The 17193-nt window shown below is 40.2% G+C and overlaps 2 protein-coding genes across 2 annotated transcripts; both read right to left on the reverse strand.

Moving 5' to 3' along the window:
- Positions 1–1477: 1477 nt before the first annotated feature.
- Positions 1478–4924, reverse strand: fpgt (fucose-1-phosphate guanylyltransferase). The gene is made up of 4 exons (XM_047342818.1): positions 4726–4924; positions 4434–4601; positions 4092–4184; positions 1478–3553 (listed from the first exon to the last, which is right to left on the reverse strand). The coding sequence occupies exons 1-4, from the start codon at positions 4793–4795 to the stop codon at positions 2163–2165; spliced, it is 1722 nt and encodes a 573-aa protein (XP_047198774.1). The 5' UTR covers positions 4796–4924; the 3' UTR covers positions 1478–2162.
- Positions 4925–6622: 1698 nt separating this feature from the next.
- On the reverse strand, positions 6623–16269 carry acot11b (acyl-CoA thioesterase 11b). Its single transcript, XM_047342819.1, has 16 exons — positions 16048–16269; positions 14302–14500; positions 13235–13304; positions 12768–12828; positions 12569–12670; positions 12183–12318; positions 11923–12076; positions 10908–11027; positions 10652–10790; positions 10465–10520; positions 9655–9721; positions 9469–9552; positions 9007–9140; positions 7823–7954; positions 7493–7619; positions 6623–7374 (listed from the first exon to the last, which is right to left on the reverse strand). Exons 2-16 carry the CDS (start codon positions 14489–14491, stop codon positions 7231–7233), a joined length of 1716 nt encoding a protein of 571 aa, XP_047198775.1. The 5' UTR covers positions 14492–14500; positions 16048–16269; the 3' UTR covers positions 6623–7230.
- Positions 16270–17193: the final 924 nt, after the last annotated feature.

Consider the following 17193-nt stretch of genomic DNA (forward strand, 5'->3'; position numbering starts at 1 on the left):
CTATGAAACACAATAGTTACTGAACAAAACAACAACAATAAACAAAGAACAAGGTATGGACAGAAAGACCAAAATACAGAAGTTACATGCTTTGACTACGCACACTAGAGAGTAAGGAATTTCCAAAAAATCATGCGGTGACACCATCACTGAAAAAATAGGCAAATTGTTTAAAAACATTTGAGTGAGCTGAAGGTCGACAGAGAAACATGAAAGCTTTTTAACCAACTTCCTTCGATCCAAAGGGGACAATAAATACTGAGGTCTGATCAGAGCTTCCTAGTGAGTAACTAAGTGTATGAACAAAATTTAGTTTTAAACAATGAGGAGAGTTAAAGTTCTCTCTTGGTAGTTTTTACTAACTAGTTTTTGCTAACTTGTTGGGCTGAAGTAATAGATACATGTTTAGGAGAGAATACATGAATGTGCTCTGTGCCTCATTCTGTTCTAAGTCAATAGGCCTGTCTATGTAGAGCAGAGTAAAACGCTTCGGGTCTCAAACTGGTTTCTCCTCCTCTGCTGGCAAACCTAAAGAATTTATCTTTGAATTACTCATCCCATTACCTTGGGTGAAAAAAGAAACTGCACCCACGTAAACAATGAGAGACTGTGATATGAAAGGGTAAAGCACAAAACAGCTTTTAAACAAATCAAGTGCAACTCAGGGTGCTGTACAAGTGATTCACAAAATGAAAGACAAAAGGAATAATTTCTTAAAGAGTGAGGCAGTGGAAAGGTTTGATCAAAGACAGACGAATGAAGAGAGGGGGGTGCTGGTAAGGTCATTGGTGCTGTCGCAGTTGCAGTCATAACAAAGGATTCAATCGGATTCGGTTTCATTTTTGTCTTCCTCAAGCATTTTTGTGGAGGAGGCAGAGGAAATTGCCTTTCTGCTCTACTTTGAACCAATGTTTTCCTTGTCTGTGTCTTCTTCCTCTGACATCGCGGGAGAGCTGCTGCACAGTTTTGCCCCCTTGTCCTTCGTCGTCTTCTTATTTGTCTTCTTCTTTACAGACCCTGTCTTTGAAGAGTTGTTGCAGACAAAGCCACTTCCCTTGGTCTTCTCCTGTTCTCGCTCCTCGCTCAGTTCCATCTACAGGCAGGGATGGGTGGTCTTTGGTGAGGGATGTTACTGGAAGAATGAGTTAAGCCCAAACTGGCAATTGTTTTGCATGTGTCTGCTTTCTTTTAATTAGGTGTAACTATACATATAGTTGCAAGATATGGACGAATCTCTGAGCAGGCCTGCCTCAGCAATAAATGAAGCAGGCCTATATTTCAAAACATCAAAATACATGATCTACTCTTCAACACGTTTGTCTTTCACAGGAGTTTTGTTGAACTGTAAAAAGTTCTCTTCTGCTCGGTATCAAATACCAAAACTTGATATTGATGCAGAAAACTAAAATTAAATAGAAGTTGGAATACAGAAATCAGAGAGGGATGTAAGTATAAATTCAAACAGTGCACAAGATCATCTTTGTCATGTTAAAGTTTTAATTTCAATTTTTTTCCCACATCTTGAAAATAATACCTAAAAAACAGTTAAATTAAAATGTGACATGCTTACAGATTGAATAAACAAAAAAATATACGAAAACTACATTTTGGGGTCTGTCAAGCAAATCATTTATATAATTGTTTTATTGACACAGCAATGTTTATTTGAAGTGCCACAGTCTTCATATTCAGCATATGAACATAACACACATGGTTTTATTCATCGGACCTCGAGATATTAGCTTAAAAAACAAGCTAAACACATTTTAAAATTGTATTTATTTTTAAACATAAAAATATATTATTCTGTGTTTTTACCAGAGATAGTCATCAGAGATAGTCATCTATCATCTGCAGATGTTTCACCTCCTGGTAAAAACCTCCTGAATGAACATAGAGAGAATCATCAGTGTCAGCACAGTAGGGATCCCGTGTGTCGAGGTTTCACTGATACACCTTCAACCAATTTATGTTTATTTTGACTTTTCAGTTTGGCCCATGTTCCATCCGCTAACATGGATAATGCAGGGTTTATGACATGTACTGCAGTCAGCCACCAGGGGGGGCAATCAAGATGATTTGGTTTCAGTTTTGGGGAGCTGTCATGTGGTCCATCTTGATATACAGTCTATATTTTACATAATCAGTCAAACGTAACAGGTTTAACTGTTCAGTTTTCTCTGTGTAATGTCATTATACAGGCCCGTCCTGAACTCCAACATTTCCTCCAGGTTCTTAGTCCGTAAACACTCCTGCATGGAAAGCTGCTCTGCGCCTTTGGGTCGGGGGATTGTGGAGCCACTCAGCACGGCCTGCAGCATTTCCAGAGACGATGAGAACGAGCTTTGTTGATCTGAGCAAACAGGAAACAGACAAGCGTTCCACAAACTGCAGCTGGATGAGTCACCGGAGAACCTCAGCCCCTCGCTCTCCATCCCCCAGCTGCAGAGACACTCAGCCAAGTTTAACCCCAAAAGCTGCAGCTTGTCCACGTAAGCAGGGCCCTCCACGCTGTGCTTCAGGTTGTCGTTAATCCCAAAGGCGACAGTTACAAACCCAGTGCGGTCCCGGTGGTTCACACACAGTGAATGCATGAAGACTGCGTCAGGCACTGAGAGGCCCGGACCGACCCAGCAGCTGCTGACGATGGAGCCCTTACCTACAGATGCTCCCGCTCCCAGCCTGGAGTACTCCACCACCGATCCTGCTCCTACAGAGCAACTAGGATCGAGGACGCTGTACATAACACAGCAGCCAGAGCTTTCACTCACATGCCCGCTGAAGGCAGACGACAGGAGGCCCAGCTCCCTCCTCAGTGCCACGTCCTCCGTGAGGTGAAACAGGTATTCTGACGTGGTTCCAATGTGATAAAACTTGGAGTTATTGAGGAGGATGACATTCAAGGGAGTCCCGTGTAGGAGGTGGAAGATCTTTTGTCGGATTTCGACAAGTCCTCCCTCCTCTTTAGTGACATTTGCGGTGTTGCTGGTGTACTCGATTGTAGCTTTGGGTCCCAGAGCTTGAAGAAAGTCCCCGTATGCGTCTATCTCACACTGCAAAGGCTCCAGCTCTTTCAGCAGGTTACGAAGAGTCTTTGTAGTTTCAAAGTCGACATAATAGGTGCTGTCTGTGTAAACAAACTCATCGGAACAACCGCTCTGCCTCTTACAAACAGCACCACACTCTTGCATTTTCTTGATGCTTGGTTTGTGCAGGAAGTGCAAACAGGAACTGTCCTCCATTTCCGAGTAAGTCGACTTTTCACATGAATCCAACACAAAAACGCCGTGGGTGGTTCCAATGGACAGTGGGGAGGGGTGGGCCAAAGCCGTGAAACCAGGTCTATCAAACCTCACATGTTCATCCTCTGCGATGCTGTAGAGCTCTATGTCATCGGCGCAGGTCACCAGAACGCCAGGCTTCATGTGAGATGGGAAATCCACGTACATGGCCAGTTTGAGCTCCAGCATCTGGTAGAGAGGGTCACCCAGCGGCACGGCCGTGAAGATCTTACCCAGGGCGCTGGCATTAGGCAAACGTTGACTGAATCCCCCTGGAAGAATAAGACAAGACAAAGTGGGAAACATCACATTCAGTACAGTAGGTGTTTTATCTAAAATGAGCGTGTACAGTCAAACCTTAACATTCGAATAACTTGCAGGAGGGAAAGTATTTTGTAAACTTCATCTTTGATTAAGAACTAACATTAGATGTATTTGGAGCAGCAGATGTATTTCATTAGAAATCACTCATCATCATTGGTGTGAATGGAGCCAGCAGGACAAAGCATCTCTTCAATGCAGCTGCTATTACACAATTCCTTCTGTATTTGGTCATTTAGCAGAAAGTTGATCTAGAGAAAATGTTGCATTTCAATGAGAAACGCCACTTTTGCATTAACATGTTTAAGTACCTTGATTGTCAGAACATTGATTATAAAATGCAATAATAATTAACCAATCTCTCTTTATTTCTAAAGTTTTGAGTTATGTTACCCTAACCCTCTACATTTTAGAGGGAAACCAAAAGTGGAATATCTAAATGTCTTCTGTCTGAATATCCAAGAACAACAGTGTCTGTAAATGTCAAACCTGCATGAATCAGGATGACTCTCATTGTGCTCAGAGCTTTGCCATAGAGGTCGTCCAGCTGCTGCAGAGCGTAGAGAGTGGAGCCCCCATTCCCTGAAAAACACAAGATCATAAGAATAACCGGTGATCAATTCAAAGAGTCATACATAATACTAATGAGGCTGGTTACTGTGATCACACCTGTGACTTGTTTCTAAATGATCGTGCTATGAAATGTAATGATTCATTTTCTTCTTTCAAAAGATGTTTCTCATGATGCTGATGTGAGGACGTGTTGCTCCCACGCAGCCGCACACTGAGGACTGTGAAGGTAAACACTGGAGAGGCGTGTGATTCCCTCACCTACTTTGTGTCCTGGAGGATCAGAGAAGACCTGGTAGTGGATCCCCAGAGGGAGCTCTCCTCTGTGGACTTTGCCCCGGACCTGCAGCTCGTACGCGGCTCTCTGACTCTCATCCACCGCGGTGAGAACCACCACGTCCCAGAACCCGGCGCCCCGCACCTCTCGACCTGCAGCCGGGACCGAAGAAGAAGAAGAAGAAGAAGAAGAAGAAGAACAGGTGTTGAAGATAAACAGTGGGAGGGGCGGGCACACGGACGTAAACAGGATCTAAGAGACATAAATGAAGCTCACCCCTCAGAGAGTTGAACCTGTTTAGCTTCGCTCTGGTGGAGATCTGTAACTTCCGGCCACACTGCGTCATGATGTCTCTGTAAGTTCACTATAATGTTAAAAACATAACTTCATCTATCTCTCTATAACCTTGTTTCAGTCCTACTTCTCTCTCTCTCAGTCTCATACATCCGGGTTCGGTCACATGATTAGTTTGGTGCACGACGTGGGTGGGGCCGAACCCTGAGCAAGGTTGACCTACAAATTAAAATTAAATAAATAAACACATTTATTGAATATAATTTAAGTTTTCCTTGTGTTTATGCAATGGAAACTAAATATGAGGTGTATCAAAAATAAAACAAGCTTCAGTTTGGCTTTCTGCTGGCAGATAAAAAAAAATATGACAATTTATTTCTTTTTACATCTTTTACAAGAAAAGAAAAGAAAAAATGTATTGATCCCACGCCGATGAAATTCACCTATTACAACATTATTTAGTCAAAATAATGGTGGACAAAATGGCAAGGGATATGTACGAATAAGGCTAAATGCGCCCCATAGAACAAAACAAAATAAAACATATACAAAATACAGGGACGTGTATATAATATTCACATTATGAAAAGTACCTGGAAAATGTGCAGTTCCACAAGATGATTGTAGAGTAATTACATGGTATGATTGTAATTGCACAGATTTGAAATAAACTGAGAACAAAGTTGCATCTCAAACAAAGGGCTCCATTCTTTAAAAAAGAAATCAGTCACAGCTGAACGTACAAGTATCACACAAGTCAGTCAATTCTATGGTATTTAGGATGACTCAGACAAGCAGCCATCTTCAAACACACAGAAAAAATATTTCCCTGAGGGACTTAGTCTATTTTTAAAGTAGATATTTCATTAAATTATTTTTTTATTCTTTTAATTGCATATAGTTAGTCTTTTCCTGCATGTATTTATTATTATTATTTTTAAATAGACCCTTGCTGTAAAGATTTAATGTAGTATTTATATTTTATTTTAATATTTTGTCTGTATTTTTTCCCCTATGTTCAATATAAGAAAAAACATGTAAAATGTACCCTTTTAAATTCTTTCTTTCATTTATGCTCTATTATAATTTGTTATCTAAATGTAATCTTGCTCAGTGATTTGCCACAGCCTTTCATAAATCAAAAAAGTATGTTTTTACTCTTTTATTTCACATGATTTTATTTGTTTATCTTTTTTGTATTTAATTCATTTTAATTTCTTTAAATGCTTCGTTTTCATATTTTCTTATGTTGCTGTTGATGTCTTTTATATCTTATGTAAGTCACTTTGAATTGCCAGGCTGCTCAAATCTTCTATCACTACACATATAACCTTGTATATAACCATATAATACTGACTGTGAGAATGTGACACATCAGACCCTTTGGATTCATTGAGCAGGATCATTGATTACTGCCACATGTCCGACTGTATTTCATCATTTATCTAAAATTGGACAGAATACTATTTTATGACTGCAATTACCTGACACTCTCCTTGTTTGAATGTTCCCAAGAAGGAGTGTGAGCATAACAGGATGATTATGATGGTGATCATCATTATCATCACAATACATGGGAAGAAAGCAGAGCTACAACTCCTATCAGCCCCAGTGAGAGGCTTAGTCCCTGACTGTTTCACTGAGGACTCTGTCGTTCTCCTGCACCAGACCTTGTGCACCTATTGCAACATTTAAAAAAAATCAGCGGGATACGACTGCAAGCTGCATTTGTGTTTCCTTTTCGTTCATAAAAAAATGGTTGAGGAATGGTAAGAATGCAGGGGTGAGGGAGGTGAAGACCAACACAAGAGCTCAATGGGAATAATCCACTGGTCTAATGTGTTTATTGTTTCAGTTAAATCAAGACAGCTTCAGCTTGTCATGTGACATACTTGGCCATTTAATGTCTGCATATTATACAATTAGTGCAAGTACATTTATTCAAAACTACACATCGTCATCTCAAAATAAAACAGCATCAGTTAATGTACATCTTAGCATATATCTTAACGTTTAATCAAATAGTTTTGAAACTAGATTCAGTGAGGTAGAAAATAATCTCCAGCAAAAGAAGCTGATTCAAATTTTTAATATAAGTTTTATCCTCATGTTAGATTGTGTGAAGCCTGAACGTGTCAATAAAAACAAGATAGATAGATTAGTGAGATCATGATAAATAATTCAGACAACTCTTTGTACCAAAATATGATTCACTGGCCCTATAAAATGATATTGCACATATAGTTTTCCACAATATATTCACTCTAATAAAAGTTTTTTAAAAATCTGAGAGGGGCTCGAAACATTGTGCGCTGTTTAAAAAAAAAAAGAAAATACAGAAACCACAAATTCATTGCTGAGAAGAGGGAGAGGCACAAATACATTCAACTACGGCATCTTTAAGAGCACAGCACCTCATCAGCAGAGGTCAAACGGGAGGAGGGACGATCCCAATCCCTCATACTGATATAGTTGTGCTGTTGTGGGTCAGGGAGCAGCCAGGCAGCCCTTGTTGGCCTCTAGGAAGCGGCTGCAGGAGGAGAAAGTGCTGGAAAAGCTGGACGAGAGGCCAACGATGTCAGTGGAAATGTACGGGAGGACACCCGGTGTGGCCTGGTTGTAGTAGGTGATCTGAAACAAAGAACATTTGTGGGACAGTAAACCTTTACTTCTCTCTTGAGTTACAGTGCTGCAGTGTGCTGATTGTAACACTGCACGCTGAACTGAGTGACCCTCTCGTTTGGCCAACCTTGGTGGCAGAACTGGACTCGTCCCAGATTGAGAAGCCAGCGCAGAGCACCTCTCCCCGGGTGTAGTTATGAGTGGGTGGGTGAGTCGGCAGAGTGACAGACCGCAGAGCGATCAAATATGGGTCCCTGAGAGGGGGGCGGGGGACGAGAGCATCATGAGACTTTATTAAAGTAAAGAACAAGTGCGGGGGTAATAATGTGACAGCACTGGAAGCATAAAAAGATAAGATGTGATGGTAGAGAAAATCAAGACAGAGGAGAGCAGTGAAGTGACAAATAAAAAGTGAGGGGTCATTTCTAAGAGTTTATTATGTAATAGATTACTACACCTGGCATCACATGGTTTCCTCCTGGATGCCAGTAAGATGAAGTCCTGCCCTTTGGCCCCTTTGCCAACAGACGGAGCAGCGACTCGATACAGAGTGTCATCCTCATCTGCCTGGTTGATCAGCTCACACTCCCTGCAGAGGACACACAGCATCAGCATCAGCAATGAGCTTCACGTCTCACACACTCTTCACCATCACCAAAGACAAGTAAGTGACACTGGAAGTTTACTAAATTAATGAACATTCAGTGAGTGCATTCATACAAACAGTTTGTTTCATGGTTGCTGTTTTATACTAATAAAGCAGGGCCGTCTCTGGACATTTTGGTTCCCTCTACTTGAGATGTCTACTGGCATCTAAGTCCGATTTGTCTCAACTGAATAAATACAATTCTGGCAATTGCATAACATTTTATTTCAAATATTATTCAGCTTCTGTTCTGTGTCTTGACATCGACATCTTGTGTCAGCGAGTCTTTACATGCACATTTATCCCTCTTATGCATTATCATGGTTTCAATCAAATTCAGGATATGATACAGAATTTAAACTGATTATTCATATTTATAACATTATCAGGTTATTGTTCATCTATGGCTGTAATGCCTCTACATCACAGATCATCTAGAATGTTAGCAGAGAGGAGCAGGTGTTATCTACAGGAGACTTTCGCTAACGGCTGTCCTAATACCATATTTTGTTTAAATCTAATTTTTCGTAATTATTTGACTTTCAGTGCGAATTCAGGCCCACGCCAAGATAAAAGACAGTGGAGGTCCTAACCCTAGGAATCTACTTTCTCCTCAATTAATTAACATCAGATACATCACCCTGCTACCACAACTTAAACTAAAAGCATCAGCATGTGAATCCACTGCTGAATCTCCTTCCCTTTTCCTCCTCTTTCTGTTGAGTTTGCTACAAACTACAATGGCCACAAGCTATTTGAGGAAATTGTTGGGCCTTTTTCAAATGTAACTATATATTTCTGAGCAGTTTTTAACTAAGCAAGTTTTCAGTAGAAACACATGGACCTGGGGATGAGAGCCACATGATGGTTTGGGCCTTTTTATACGATTTGTTGAATAACACCTGACTTCTTTCAAGCTCATTCTGCTGTTGAACGGACTTTAAGTTTCTCTGTGCCCGATGATGCAAAATGTCAAATATGTGCATGTTACTGACTCGTAATGTCGGTCCCACTCTTTTCTCCTCCTCAGGTCTGATAAGAGGTGGAACGTCTGCTCTGCTGCAACGTTGACGTGCATCTCCACCTTGAAACAGAGCGTTTGATTTTCCTCCAGTGTGTACAGTCTGACCTAAGGAATAAAGCACATCCACAACAAGGGGTCAGTGTTCCAGATTTTAAAAGTGAACAGGTTGAGCCTGGTGTTATGATGAGATAAAGAATGTGGTAAATGTGCATCTTTTGAGAATTACGTTTTTCAGGTCTTTATCTGCTTCAGGCAAAGTTTTGACTTTTTCTGAATTATTCCACAACTTAATTAAAACCATTTTGAGCACAGCCACTGTGACGGTGCATTTTCTGGTCCAAAACAACACAGATCGGAATTCATGGTGGACTCTCAACAGCTGAAATCATTCAATAAGCCACATCCTGAACAGAAGTACAAACAAAACACTGACCTTATTTTTCTCCGACGTTAAAACCCAGTTGTTTCTGGTGGCCATTAGTTTCAGTGCTGATACATTGTTGTAGCTCAGGTATATCTGAAAAGACAAATGCCTGTCTGAACTCATATTTTACAGTGGCTATGTCTGAACGGGTTTACTGAACATCTGGGTCCCTGTTTTCCAGATATTACTGGTTACCTGGTTGCTTGGATCCCAGGGCACAGACAAGGGCACTTCAGTTTGCTTGCAGGAGATAATGTATTTCCTGCAAACATGAAGGGCAGCAATGAAATACACAAGTCTGGGACAAGTTTCAAAACCTGGCGTTCATACAGGGGGAAAAGAATAATGACCAACAACGTGACCAATATCGACCTTTTCAGTCTAGCTCCGCTTTGATTCCACACAAAATGTTGTTGTGAAATAGTGGAATACAGGTTATACTGGAGGCGAGGGTTTAACAGTTGAACAATGAACTTATTATGGCTCTGCACCAGAGTGTGCTCAGCTGTGATATGCTGCTCTGCCAAGTCATGTGGTGCTGCTGGGGGGTGTAAACAATGGATTCTGTTGCACGACACCGGACAAACTAGGCCCCAGTGACACTGCTTCTGTATCACTTTTATTACTTTATTCTGCATTTATATAATAGTTTTTAACATAAGTATTTCTTTCATGTATTTTTGGTGCTTTCGTGATGTTTTTTGATGATTCTGTGTACAGACAACTTTACTTTGTTATGTGCTATTGGTGTTACAGTACTGGAGGGACTATTTCTTCAATAAAATGTCAGTTTTATTTATTATCCATATAGTTCTAACAATCCATCTACCTTAATTACCTTTTCTTTTTTAGGAACTGTCTTAGTTTTAAAAGATAGAAAAACATTTTTGGGCATTTAAGCCAAATTTTACACTGACAATTTTACATATTTATAATACACCAATGTAAACCTTGAGGAATATCCATCACATTCTAAAAAGAGCAAGAAGTCATTGAAGTGCTAACCTATCGAGCCGAATCTTCTTTCTTGCTATGGCCTCTTGATAACGCCTTTTTCCATCCTGTGAAACACGTAAGAACAAATGACAGAAGTCACACCACACGGATGCTTATTATGTGAACTTTTCCTATTTTAGCTCTACACTGTCCTACATACATGACTTTCTGTCAAAGACAGCGACAAAACACTCACCACAGGCTCGGGCCGTATGCGGGGCAGCGTGCGTGGTTTCCCGTCACTGTCCAGCACCTCAAAGGTCATAAAAGCACTATTTATATGACGCAGAGGATCGCCGCCCTTGTAGGCCTCAGCACACACTCCCACCTCCATGCTAGAGCACATGCAGGTATACACATACACACGGATGTCCAAGAAAAACACATGGTAAATGAGTTGAAAGTCATTTGCCATTTGTGTGAAAAGAATCTGTCATTATGTGGAGACTGACCTGTGCTTGAAGCTGTTGTTTACAATGGCTTTCAGCACCAGTCGGTCACCGATGTGGGACGGGCCACGGAAATGGAACATGTCAATGGTCCTCAAGGTTGGGTGTGCGTTACACAAGCGACTAGATCAATATAGAGGGAAACAATTATGGCCTTACAGTTGAATGCCTTAGTTAAAAAAAGAGAAAATACAGTATTCTGTTCCTGACTTATGGTGTTAAATAATGGCCAGAAAAGTTTAACAGAACATTCTGATGTCAGGGTGAAGTTGACTTGTGACCTTTTGGATAAAAAATAAGATTTTTTAAAAGTGTGTCAGATTGAGCATCATCTTTATCAAACTTCATGAGATATATCGTGTTCACAAGAACGCAATGAACGAACATAAAGCTTTTGGCCACGGCTGTTGTTGGAAGGAAGGAATAAAAAGTGAAAGGTTTTGGTTCTTTGTCTCCTTTGACCTGATTACAAACATGCTCCTGGAAAACTAGGAATTAAATTAATAATGTGAAGTATATCTGTTGGAGATGCATTCATTTGATTAGGGTGAGAAGATATACCACTTTTATCAATGTTGTAAAGATGAAGCTACATACTGAAGCCTGCTTCGACTCCATAACAAAACCTAACGCACCTTTAAGGACTTCTAAATTTCACTTACAGATGGTGGGTGGGCATTGTGTGGGATTTTTCAGGGTGCAGTGAGTCTCTGGTGGTTTACGGGAAAAAAGAAAAATCAAACATGAGCCAAGATACTGGAATTCAGTGCTCCTGGTCAAGAACGTAATGTAACGTGCTAATTCATGAGCTTCAGAAGAGCTGGGATGTGGATTTTGTTTGCATGGAAGCAACTCCCTTGGGTTTCTAGTATTTGAGCCAAGCTAAGCAGGCAAAACTTTATTTATACATTTCCTTCCAGGTGCAACCATGTTTACACTGCTGACATAAGAGTGGTAAAGCTAAATTCCTTCCTTGATTCCTTTCTGAAGCAAGTTTTTGTAAATACTGGGTCCTTACCATGCTGCAATCGTAGCCACGTTCTCCATCCAGGCCATGATCTGGCCCCCAAATGTGCTGACTTGGTGATTGGCGTGTGGCGGTAAGACCAGCTCTACGCTCTCCACTCGTGTCCGCTCAGCTGGCACGGCGTTCTGGTACTCCTGGCATTCTCCTGGTGAGAGAACAGAAAAACAGGGAGCTGTGATCAGTCAGGTTTTAAATGGTGCAGACATCTGGCATATAGTGCTACGTTATAGTAAGCGTGTGTGTGTGTGTACCCAGTTGAGCTGTGCTGCTGCTCAGTAGATCTGTAATGACCTCAGCATGGATGAGCCTCATCCTCCTCCTTTCTGCTGCCAGGCTGTACTCCATCTGCTCCATTTGTGTGCGGGGAACCACCTGCTTCAGTTGTACCTGTTCAAACACACACACACACACACACACACACACACACACACACACACACACACACACACACACACACACACACACACACACACACACACACACACACACACACACACACACACACACACACACACACACACACACACACACACACACACACACACACACACACACACACACACACACACACACACGAGATACTGAGAACTCATTAGAAGAATGCATTTGGGTCCATATTTTGGTTTTGGCTTCTTACCTTTCCAGCTTCAGTTCGTCTGGCAACAAATGTGCCGCATGCATGACAAACCTTCCACTGCCTGTCAGTGTAAAGGTCTTCACAAGTCACCAGAATGCCAACCTGAGAAGAAAAGAATCACCACATTCGTTTAATTTCTCAAAAAGTTCCACATATTGTATGTTCATTATCCTGAAACCAAAAACCTAGGTCCACTAACCTCCATACTGGACGTGAAGGCCCTGTTGACCTTTGCGATGATGTTGACGACCTTTCCCACCCTGGACCAGACACACACTACTCTTTACTATCAACACGCAGCAGCGATTACACTGCAAACACAGTGTGAAAGCTTCGTGCAGAGAGACGTCACGTTCAGTCATAAAAACATAGATTTTAACATTTTGCTGCCAGTCACTGAAGAAAAACTTGGCCGATAAACATTTTTAAATCAGTAGTTAACATTATTTAAGAGTACAGGATCCATTTATAGATTAATATTTTATATTATAGATTAATATTTTAAATAATGAATTTAATTAACACATAACAAAAACTGTGAAACTTGACCAACAGTCACACATTTCTTTATTCTCCCCCTCAGTGCGTGCAATGGTTTCTGTCCCTGCAACCCATTCTCAGTTGGAGATACACCTTGTCAGAGCAGCACTGAGGTTAATACCTTACCCAATGGTGTGTTCAAAATGGATGTCGTCCACAGAGGCGGTGATACAGGTACAGCCTGCATGTCTCTCAGCTGGAAGAGGAGAGCAGAGATTACACAAATACTATGAGAACAAGCACAAAGCAAAAGAGCATCTGCAGGTTAGACCTCAGAGCTGGAGGAATTTAAATGCATTTCATCATTAAAGATTATCTTTGCTGTGTCTATTATCATAATTAGAGAACTGATCATGTGTAAGTGGAGCTTAAAAATCAACTCTTGACCTCGAGCAGCTGTTTTCCAAAAAATTTCAATTTCTCACATTGTGTCTAAAACATTTTTGCGGGATGTTGTAAAAACATCTGTAAAGAAAGTCAAGACAAAGTCAGTATTTGAATCTACCTCCGCCAAGGCCCAATAAATCTTCACATGACCGGCTCATTCTTATAGTAGAAATATGAAAGAAAAACAGAAGTGGTATGAGGTTACGTTTTCATTGTCATTTGTCTTTTCGTCTGTCTATTAGCAGGACTACGCAAAAACTACCGAACCCATTTTATTGAAACTTGGCAGAAGGGTTTGGCCCGTTAACTTTTGGGTTCAATCAAGGGGGCGAATCCAGGGATTTTCTCTCATTTTCTTTAGAATAGAAAAATATGGTGTTAGCCTTGGTGGAGGTATGTACTTTCCAAGTGCCCTTCTAGTTTGTCATAAATTAGAAAAAGTTATTTACGAAAGTGATTAAAAACTCCTGGATCTGCCCCTTAATCCGCATTCACACCACAATTTAATGGGTTCTTCTCGCATCCATCCCTCTACCAAGTTTGGTGGAAATCATTCTGTGGAAGAAAACATAACCTCTTGGAGGTAGGGTAAGGTAAAGATTAAAATAAATTATCAGCTATAATTACCTTATCACATTTATTAATATATCAACTGTTCCATGCAGTGAAGCTGAGATGTGAGAAAACCACAGATTCAAAATAATCATTTAGTTTTGTATAAGTACTGTATTTATCAGCATTTGTTTTGTGAGATGTCTGGTCCTACATCCTGACAACTAATTGCATTGCTACAGCTGTGTTCCTACCAGATAAACAGGCCGTGGAGTCCATCCACTTCAGCAGCTGTCCGACGCTCAGCTCCCCACAGTGGTTTGCGTGGCAGGGCATCACGATCTGACTCATCTTCACTTCCGTGGGGTTCCTGTACACCTCCCCACTCTCCTGGATGAAGAGAGAGTCCAGCACCAAGTTGACCTCCTCCCCCTCCGACGTCATATCTCACAACTATGCAGAAAAGTGGGTTTCAGCAGAACCAAGACACTTATTTATCTCTTTGATTAATTATCTCTCTCACCAAATAAGTACAGATCTCTGAGTCAAACATCAACAAAACTCTTGCCTCATCAACAATGTTTATCACATATGATTGGAACCGGAAAACTCAACCAATATGAGCCTTTCACAGACATTTCACTAATATGCTTGTCAAACTTATTTGGCAGAATAAATAATGCAGAAAAGATTAGTTTATTTTCTCAATTCTAGTTCTATATATGGTATTTGGTTGTATTTGTGTTTTCTGTTTATTTATAATACAGTTTATGGGTAAACTGTAAAGCCTCAATTACATTTCTTTGTCATGAGTTTGATGATGACATCTTAGGAATCACTGCCAATTTTTTTTTTATATATTTATGGCTGATATATCTGTATCAGAAGTTTTTTACTCTCGTCAGACATATCGGTCCGGTTTAATCAGAACATGCATCCATTTATCACTCTTACAATGACTGGCAAGTCCTTTAATACCTTAAACTAGACAACAGCTTCTTGTCGTTTGCTGCGTTCAAAATCCGAGAGGAAAAAAAGCAACGTCACTTTGTGCACTGATCAGAAACATGGCTACAGTTAAAACCACCTTCTCCAGGTCTAATTCTGCAAACTTCTCCAGAGAACTCAAACCGGCTTTTTTGGAATAAACTGCAGACCCCGATTTATAAAACAAAAACTACTTAATATGTAGTCTGATAAAACACAATATAATCATAGAACTAATACATATTATTTAACCATGTGAAAATATCTACATGATGCTATTAGTCGTTTATCTTCTACCACCGTGTGATACTCTTCAAACTAAAAATATAAAATTAAGTAATCAAATTAAACAAATAGCCCTACTTGTTCCAATATTAAAGTTAAAACATCAGTTGAGAGAGAGAATGAGTGTTGATTAAAGTCAAATCAGTCTGACATTCACTCACCTTGTGGTTAAAGAGGCTGAACACAAAACTTAACGTATTGAGTCAGTAGCACCTCGATAAAAAAAATCACATATTTGTAATGTGGTCACCCACGGATTTTGTTTATTTCTAAATCTGAAAACTGCACAGTCAGTGTGAACCAGTGCTGCAACACGGGACGCTTTAAATAATCTGCACCTCAGTCTGTGGTTTGAGGCATTGCCAAACATTTCTCCCCCAGGATAAGGGGGAAATGTATAAATGCCTATACTTACTGCCTTAGGGTATTTTATGGCACTGGCCCTCCACTATGAATAGTTCCGTTCTACACACACACACACACTGTTTAACATGACAGTAACTTCTGCTCCAGTGGGACACACATGCAGTCAGTGGTCACCTGTCCTTCTTCCTATCCAGCCAGTGACCTTTAAATTGACGTCAGTACATAGCAACACTCAACATGAGCTGCTGCTGCAGCTACAATCTCCCAGAATAAGAAAAACAACATGCAGCATTAAAGATTGTTATTTACTCCACAAAACAAGTGAAAGGCAAACTTCAAATACACCAGATACAAGCACTTACCCGAGTAAAGAGTCGACACAGAGTCTGGAAGTGTCAGAGAACGTCAGCAACCAAATACTAACACTGGCTGAGAGCTGCACACGAGACTGAAGCTCTCCACATTTCAGCTGTTCCTCATCAACACTGCTTTACACGCACACAACCACACACACACACACAGCCACACGCACACAGAGCGGCTTTACTGAAGTATTTCACCACTGTCTGCAGGGAGGGAGGGACGGAGAGAGAGAGGGAGGGCGAGAGACCATTCCCTGTACGGGCTTCTGTTACGTACGCGTTTTTAAGGTGGATCTGAAATCACCTCATACTGGGGGTTTAATGGCTCATCATCGTCAGTGAGGCACAATATTTAGCCGTGGACCATCTTATTGTTATATGTGTTACATACAAATACATACATGACAGAAAGTCAAGACATGTTACGTAAAGCAGAAAACCTACATTCAATAAATTATTTATTTGTTGTCTTTACTTTGTACTAATGTGTGGGCACATTCTTAAATGTATTCCTTACATTTGGAAAGTTAATTAAAGCCACTTATCTACCTTTATTGATTTGCCTGCTAATTCTCAGGTCAAACAAGGCGTCAAACATAATCTTTATATACGTGTGTGAGACCGATTTGAAACTCCCAAATAGACAAGACAAAATTATAACATATATATTTATATTTATATAATATAATTAATTATTACTGAATATATATTAAATATAAATATTAAATCATATATTAAATTAAATTAATGGTGGTCAAATAAATATAGATAGTGGAAGTAATTTTGTATATTTAGATATTTGTTAGATTCCTTTTATTCATATTGTTTGACACACACACACACACACACACAGACACACACACAATTACGTACAATGCATATCCTTACAAACTGTTACTTTGCCTGATTTTTATTTTTTTATTTGTTAAACAGTAAGACAAAACAAAGATAAACATAATACTAGTCTGGTGTTACCCTCATATGAACAGACACCTTCCATAAATGCAAATCCAGGAACATAGTCAATATCAATAACAACAACTTGGACAAAAAGGACAATATAAAACAAACTCACAAAAACACAAACAAAATACACACACATCAGAAAAACAGCCCTTGTACAACCACATTTATTTCTTTGATTCT

The sequence above is a fragment of the Hippoglossus stenolepis genome, chromosome 14 (assembly GCF_022539355.2).
Source record: "Hippoglossus stenolepis isolate QCI-W04-F060 chromosome 14, HSTE1.2, whole genome shotgun sequence".
NCBI classification, from domain to species: domain Eukaryota; kingdom Metazoa; phylum Chordata; class Actinopteri; order Pleuronectiformes; family Pleuronectidae; genus Hippoglossus; species Hippoglossus stenolepis.

Bases quoted from the DNA above. Each gene is read 5' to 3' on its own strand.
- acot11b (XM_047342819.1), bottom strand. From the start codon at position 14,491: ATGACGTCGGAGGGGGAGGAGGTCAACTTGGTGCTGGACTCTCTCTTC. The intron at 12,319-12,568 runs GTAAGAAGCCAA...GTGTTTGAACAG, and splicing joins GACGAACTGAAGCTGGAAAG to GTACAACTGAAGCAGGTGGT. The intron at 7,955-9,006 runs GTCAGTAACATG...TGTCCTCTGCAG, and splicing joins GAGTGGGACCGACATTACGA to GGAGTGTGAGCTGATCAACC.
- fpgt (XM_047342818.1), bottom strand. From the start codon at position 4,795: ATGACGCAGTGTGGCCGGAAGTTACAGATCTCCACCAGAGCGAAGCTA. The intron at 4,602-4,725 runs GTGAGCTTCATT...TCCCGGCTGCAG, and splicing joins CAGGTTCAACTCTCTGAGGG to GTCGAGAGGTGCGGGGCGCC. The intron at 4,185-4,433 runs GTGAGGGAATCA...TGTGTTTTTCAG, and splicing joins TCCTCCAGGACACAAAGTAG to GGAATGGGGGCTCCACTCTC.